The sequence below is a fragment of the Coffea eugenioides genome, chromosome 10, assembly GCF_003713205.1.
Source record: "Coffea eugenioides isolate CCC68of chromosome 10, Ceug_1.0, whole genome shotgun sequence".
In the NCBI taxonomy this organism is placed as follows: Eukaryota; Viridiplantae; Streptophyta; class Magnoliopsida; order Gentianales; family Rubiaceae; genus Coffea; species Coffea eugenioides.
Genome location: NC_040044.1, coordinates 13,078,156 through 13,085,216, shown reverse-complemented (window position 1 = coordinate 13,085,216; position 7,061 = coordinate 13,078,156). Strand labels below are relative to the sequence as shown.

Below are 7,061 nucleotides of genomic sequence, written 5' to 3'. Positions count from 1 at the left end.
TCTGGCCACCTCTGGATCTCCATGCACCTCAACTATTCGTCCCGGAGTGAGGAATTTGACGCTGAGGTGAAAAGACGTGGGGATAGCTCGGAGGGCATTCAAGGCGGGCCGTCCCAAGAACACATTGTATGGGGATTGTTGTTTGACCACCACGAAATTGACGAGGATGGTCCGGCATTTGGGCGCCTGCCCTACCGTGACCATCAGAGTGATCATCCCCTTCGGATTGATGGGCGGTCCGGTGAAGCCCACAAGGGGTGTCCGAACCGGGGTTAGCTGTCCGTCCTCCAAGCCGAGTTCCTTGAACGCCCGGTAAAACAGGATGTCCACTGCGCTCCCTTGGTCGACGTACACTTTCTTCACCCGATAGTTATTGGTCACGACGTCTATCACGATGACCTCGTGGTTTCCTGACGCCAGGGGAACCGCATCCCTCGATCCGAAAGTGATCTCCTCATCCATGCGCAAGCGCTTCTGGGAATCATCCCCCTCGGGGGGAGGCCGCCTGTTCATCCAAGCTGCATGGCTGTCCCCCCCTGTGGGGCCCCCAGCGATGGTGTTTATCACCACTGCTAAGTTCTGGGTGTCTTGGTCGGGGGAGTTGCCCCGAGGAATGTCACGCTGCTCAGGGCGGTCGCGACACTGGCCCTCGTCCCTGTCTCCGCGATAGGTGCGTCCTGGCTCCTGGTCTGGTCGACCTTACCGCACGAATCGCCCCAGGAAGTCACGCTGGATCAGATCTTTGATCTCCTTTCGCAGCGCCCAGCACCCCTCCGTATCATGCCCAACATCACGGTGGAAGGCACAGTACCTGTCCTGGTTTCTCTTGTTCCGGGGTGTCCCCATCTTAGGCGGCCGTTCCCTCAAGCCCTCCGCCTCCATAATGGCTAGGATTTGGGTTCTGGGCCGAGTCAGGGGGGTGTACCCTTTTTCCGGAAGCGGTGGCTGAGCGGGAGCTTTCTCCTTTGAGAGTCGGTAAAAAACGTTTTTCTTGGCCGGGCCGTCCTTGTTTTCGGAGGCTCCACGTCCTCTCCGATCGCCTAGCTCTCGATCGGACTCCCTCTTTAGGCGTGCCGCCTCCTCTGCATTAGTGGCTGCGTGCGCCCTGATCAAGAGCTCCTCCAGGTTTCTAGGAGGCTTATCGGCGAGCTTGTAGAAGAGCTCCTCCGCCCTGAGCCCGTTCATGAAGGCGGCCAGGACCACCTTTTCATCCTTGTCCCTGATCTGCAAGCTCTCCGTGTTGAAGCGGGTCATGAAATTCCTCAGGGACTCGTCCCGCTTCTGCCTGATTGCCATCAGGTGAGCCGCGTTTTTCGAATAAGTCTTCGAGGAGACGAACGGGGCGGCGAACTGTCTGGCCAGCTCGGGGAAACTCCGGATAGACCCCGGTGCCAGACCCGGGAACCAGAGCCGGGCCTTCCCCTTCAGAAACATGGGGAAGGTTTTGCAGCGGACTTCATCCGCAGCGGTGTGCAGACGCATGTGCGTCAGGAAGATTGAGAGGTGGTCTTCCGGGTCGGTCGAAACGTTGGGCTTAGAAAGAGGAAAAAGGTTTACATGTCTAAGTTTTCTACGTATTAATGTGCCTTTCCTATGTGTGGCTGTAGTTCTTTATGTCCTCGGTAAAATTCTTTGCAAGTTGCTGGTTGGATGTTTGTGGAAGTGGAAAGCTATTTGGAGGTTGGTTGGTATTACATTGAAGTGGTAATTATTTGAAGAATAGTATTACGGAAAGGGAGGTTCCCATAAAGAGTTTTCAATAAACAAGGGAAGTGAATGGCGATTTGCAAAATATAGAAGTACCTTCTACAGAACGTATAGAGAATGGCGTAGAGTAGTCAAAAGTTTCAATTTAATAAAATTGACATAGATGAAGGCACCTTCTACAGAACGTATAGAGAATGGCTAGAACTCAAAGAAGTTGAAGCTGAATCATCGCAGCGTCAGAGCTTTTGGTGAAACAATTGAGACTAAAACAAGAAGCAATGGGAACCTCCAGCAGCAAATATTATTAAATATAAATCATAACTGATCAGCTATTTCCTAAAGGGATGATAGCCAGGAACTCGACAGGAAGAATCATCAAAGCTTGGACATTACAAGAACAGAGAAACAAGATTAATTATATTTCATCTGTATATATATTAACTGATCTGTACCACCACCAAGCTGTTCAAGCCAGCAGGGAACTGGGTGAAGGTTAGTGAAATTGTTGATTACATTTCTCAACAAGGTTTAAGCTGGAGTTTGTCCCTGAGTTTATTGTTTCGGCAATAATAGAATGTTTCTCTATATGTGATGCTTTTAACTGATAGCCAATATGAGAAAATGTCTACCCTAGAATTTTTTTTTTTTTTGGTGAGAAAACCTCTACCCTAGAATCCAGTACTTCATGGGCGTAGCAAACATATTGACATCAAATATCACTTCATACGTGAGTTAGTTCGAGAGAGAGAGATTGAAATTGATTATTGCAGAACTGAAGAGTAAGTGGCTGACATTTTCACCAAAGCATTGAAGACGGAGATTTTTTATCAAGTTGAAAAAGTTGTTGAGCATGTCCAAATTAGAAGAGTTTGGTTTAAGGGAGTCAATGTAGAAATATAAACCAAACTATGATTGATTGGTTAGTTTTATTTATTGATCGCATGTCATTTGTTTATTGGCTAGTTTTCTTGGCAAGTCTAAAGTTGGCTACATGGGATCAAATCCCATAATGTTAGTCATAGTAGAATTAGAAGTCTTGTGTCTAGCTATTGTACAAAGTAGCAGTTGCCTTTTATTTTTGGTCTTTGTGCATAGCCTCTGTGTTTTTCGTTCTTCTGTAGCCGCAGCCTTCTTTGAGTAATAGAAAAAAATTTCTTTCCTTTACCTCATATATCAAATTCTTGAGATTGTTCCTATGGGTTTATGTGTGATTATCAATTTGGATCCATCAATATAGCTCAATGGAGTAAGATGAGATTTCAGAAAAGTTTGGTGATTAATCGTACACAATACCTTTTTCAAAGAACTTGGTTAAAGAAAATTAAAAACATACTAATATGTTGTTGTGAGGTTGACAATCAAAATATAATTGCGAACTTTAGCGTTAAAAAGATGTTAACATATCGTGATAACATAATCACTAGTAATATCAAAAACACAAGTAAGGATGACGTAAAAATGCAATCCAGTCCTTCCCATGACCGCAGGATCAAATGATCATCTCCCATGGGCAATTGGCTGTATTTCTTGATTTTGGAGGCTATAATATGTAGTTGTCAACATAATATCACCGCCACCGGAGGGATTGGATTGTTCTTGATGATCAATCAGGGGCTCAATCTCTTCTTGGTTTAAAGCTTGAGAACCTTGAGTCCAAGTATGCTTTGATGTGATTCGCAACCCTACCAGTTCCATTGCTGCTTCTTTCATGGAAGGCCTGTCGGCGCCTTTTACATTTAGGCATCGTTCGGCAAGCACAGCAACTTGTCTCAATTGGTCAATATTATCATCAGACGCGACAGAATCTTCAAGAATTTGAAACAGTCGATTTTCTTTCATCGAAGAAAGGAAATGATTGCTTAAACTTATCTCACCCTCTGATCTATTGAAGCATACGGGCTTTTCCCCTGTTAGTAGCTCCACAAGAACGACTCCAAAGCTATAAACATCACTTTTCTCTGTCAACTGAAATGTTTGGAAGAATTCAGGGTCCAGATATCCACGAGTTCCTTGCACCACTGTAGATAGTTGATCTTGATCAAGAAGGCCCAATCTTGAAGCACCGAAATCGGATACTTTTGCTGTAAATTCCTCATCCAGAAGTATGTTCGTGGTCTTTATGTCCCTATGGATGATTGGAGGTGAAGCAGCGGAGTGCAAATATGAGAGGGCTTCTGCAGTTTCTGCACCTATTTTCAGTCGGATGTCCCAACTAATTTCACGTGCCCGCTTCTTGTTGTGTAAATGGTTAAAAAGAGTGTCATTGTTGATAAATTCATAAACGAGTAAAGGTACCTCTGTCTCGAGACAACAACCAAAGAGCTTAACTACATTTTTGTGGTTAATTTGTGACAGAATCACAACCTCATTGATGAATTGCTCAATTTGGTTGGGATCAACTGTTTTTGACTTCTTGATAGCAACTTCTTTGTTGTCTATTAGACGACCTTTGTAGACTATCCCAAAACCTCCTTGACCAATAATGTTACCTTCATGGAAGTTGTTTGTTGCCTTCTCAAGATCTCTGGCACTGAAAATTCTTGGGCTATTTGAGGATTCTTCTTGTCCGTTGAGTCGCTTTTGTAGGAGTAGCCCTCCATTTTCTCGAAAGAATTTTTCCTTCAACCACATCATCTTTCTTTTCTTGGACACGTACAAGCACCAAGAACAGACCACTAGCAGAACCATAGTGCCCACAGCAACACCTAAGACAGTGTTTTTTTTACAATATTTAGAGGAAGAAAAATCCCAGAAAAGGAAGGAACGAGAAGGAACATGTTGAACTGCGCAGGGGTAAAGCAATATCAACTTCGAAGTATAATACAAGTGATTATTATCAAGTTTATATTAGTGAAATTGTCGATTATATTTCTGAACAAGATTTAAGCAAGAGTTTGTCCCTGAGTTTATTGCTTCGGCAATAATAGAATGCTTCTCTATATGTGATGCTTTTAACTGATAGGCAATGTGAGAAAATGTATACCCTAGAATTTTTTTTTCTTTTCACTTTAATGGAGACTTCAAACCGTACAATAAGGGAGCAAAAAAAAAGAAAAGACTTTGAATTCGAATAAAAAAGATAACGTCACTTGATTAATGTGGCTAATCATCGAATTGGTCTTGTGCTTCGTACTCTTAACTCTCTTTAGTTTACATATATGTTGACTTTGGTTTGGCTAAATTCGAGGTCAAAAGTAAACCTGATTAAGAGGTGGTCGAGCTTTGGGTTGACATTGATCGTATGTCTATGTGTGTTTATAAACAAAAGGACAAATTACATTTTACCTCCTTGTAATTTAGCGTTTTTATACATAACTCCGATATGGTTTCAAAAGCTATACATAACCCCTTTATGATTTGGATTAAAGTGTCAAAATGACAGAAATAATCATTCGTAACGGAACTTCTAAAAATATCGAAATTACCCTTATAAATATATGACACACTAACTCCCTTATAGTTTAATACTTTACCATATAACCCCCTTATGGTTTCAAAATATACACATAACCTCCCTTGGTTAATAAATAATTTTCAACTTTACATAAGGTTATTTTTGACATTTTAGGTGATTCCATTACAAATTATCATTCCCGTCACTTTGACACTTTAATCCAAATTATGAGGGGATTATATATAGTTTTTGAAACCATAGGGAGTTATGTAAAAAATACTAAATCACGGGGGTAAAGTGAAATTTATCCTAAACAAAATGCAAATTAAGCTGATCTGAGAACAGTAATTTGCTTTTTGACCAAGCTTGGTCTTTGTGCCTATCTGTATAATACTTTGGAACACTTCGGTAACACAAAAGACAAACTATTACCTGCAAGAATACCAGCCACAAGTGCTTGATGGCTTTTCTTAGTGCAACCTTCACCCCCTTTTCCATCATCTTTCTTAAGGTACCCCTTCGGGCAAGAGCAATTGTAGCCTCCTTCGACGTTTATGCAAAGTTCTCCGAATTTGCAATTATTGGTCTCTTCTTTTTGACATTCATCAATATCTGCATAACGTTACCCCAAAAAAAAAAAATCATGTTGGATCTATCAAGGATTTGTTCAAGTAAAAATCATTTTTCAAAAGTACACCAGACCGTATTTGTTTGGATTGAAAGTTCTTTGGGAAAAAATTTATTTGAGACAAGGACATGTGTAGTTGTCCACTGTGTTGTAACAAACATTATTCTTCGCACAATTGTAAAGACTTGGATCTTGGCATTCATTAATAGCTATAGAATTCATTAAAAAAATAGAAAGCAGAAGCATAATTTCAAATGTGAATTGAAACACACATACATATATGGATTAATTAGATAAATGAAACAATTTTTTTCCACACATACCTTGGCAACCATCAGGAAGATATGGGTTGCCTTCGTATCCTTGATTGCAAGAACAACGGTATCCCAACCCCTTAAAAGATTCGTAACAGTGACTGTTTTTCCTAGAGCATGCATAAGAGGTCATGTTTCTTTGGGCAACGTCACATGACCCGTCCTCAATGGTCCAATCGGCCACGACGGGAAGACTTAAATCAACGCTCAAGTTGGTGAGGTTATCTGCAGAAAAATTGAAAGCCTTCTCTTCCACCACAAAAGCGTAGCTGCAAGGATTGAAATCCCACACCTTGGTGTGTCTACTAAGACTGGTCAACCTCACATTAATATTCCATGCCCCTGGTGGGATATCTGTCCGGCAGCAACCGATGCCAGAACAAGAGCCATCAATTACATCTTCCTTATAATAACAGGAAGGGACACATCCAGTTGCGTAGCTCCGGTGTTGACCAAAACCATAAACTATACCGTAGGCATCACAGCCAACGACAATGAATTTATTAGATGTACTGTTGAAGGTAAAGCGTTTAGATAATCTCATCCATGGTGAATTGTGGGAAAATAAACTTCCGTTTTCATTATAGCAATCAATTGCTATATACTGCATAAGGTACACCTGACCTTCCAGAGATATTTCTGTGACATTGATTGTACTGTTTTGCAGAAGTGGTTGAGGGACAGAGGTTGAAGGGTTGGTGCAGTTGATAAAGAAATGTTTGTTAAGGTAACAATCTTCTGTAATACCGAATGGAAATGGAATGCTTACATTTCCACAATGATCCTTGCAGCCGGGCATCGCTATAGGAAATGTTGGGGGCGTCAAAGTGGAAGCGGAAGAGAGCATTAAGGCAATTACCAAATGCAAGAGCATCGGTAAAATCAACCGATTGAAGCCCATTGGAATTGTTTTTCAAAGAAGCAAGTTTCCTTTCCAGAAGAGAGTTGCAATTGTTAATTGTGCAGTTCTAAGGACTTTAAACTTACGATAGGGAAGACTTAGTTAGTAAACGCACAG

The 7,061-nt window shown here is 41.7% G+C and overlaps 2 protein-coding genes across 2 annotated transcripts; both read right to left on the bottom strand.

Moving 5' to 3' along the window:
• Nucleotides 1-699: 699 nt before the first annotated feature.
• On the bottom strand, nucleotides 700-1,482 carry LOC113750459. Its single transcript, XM_027294430.1, has one exon. It carries the CDS (start codon nucleotides 1,480-1,482, stop codon nucleotides 700-702), a length of 783 nt encoding a protein of 260 aa, XP_027150231.1.
• A 1,589-nt stretch (nucleotides 1,483-3,071) lies between these two features.
• Nucleotides 3,072-7,061, bottom strand: LOC113748928 (wall-associated receptor kinase 3-like). Its single transcript, XM_027292528.1, has 3 exons — nucleotides 6,053-7,061; nucleotides 5,534-5,713; nucleotides 3,072-4,412 (listed from the first exon to the last, which is right to left on the bottom strand). Exons 1-3 carry the CDS (start codon nucleotides 6,942-6,944, stop codon nucleotides 3,205-3,207), a joined length of 2,280 nt encoding a protein of 759 aa, XP_027148329.1. The 5' UTR covers nucleotides 6,945-7,061; the 3' UTR covers nucleotides 3,072-3,204.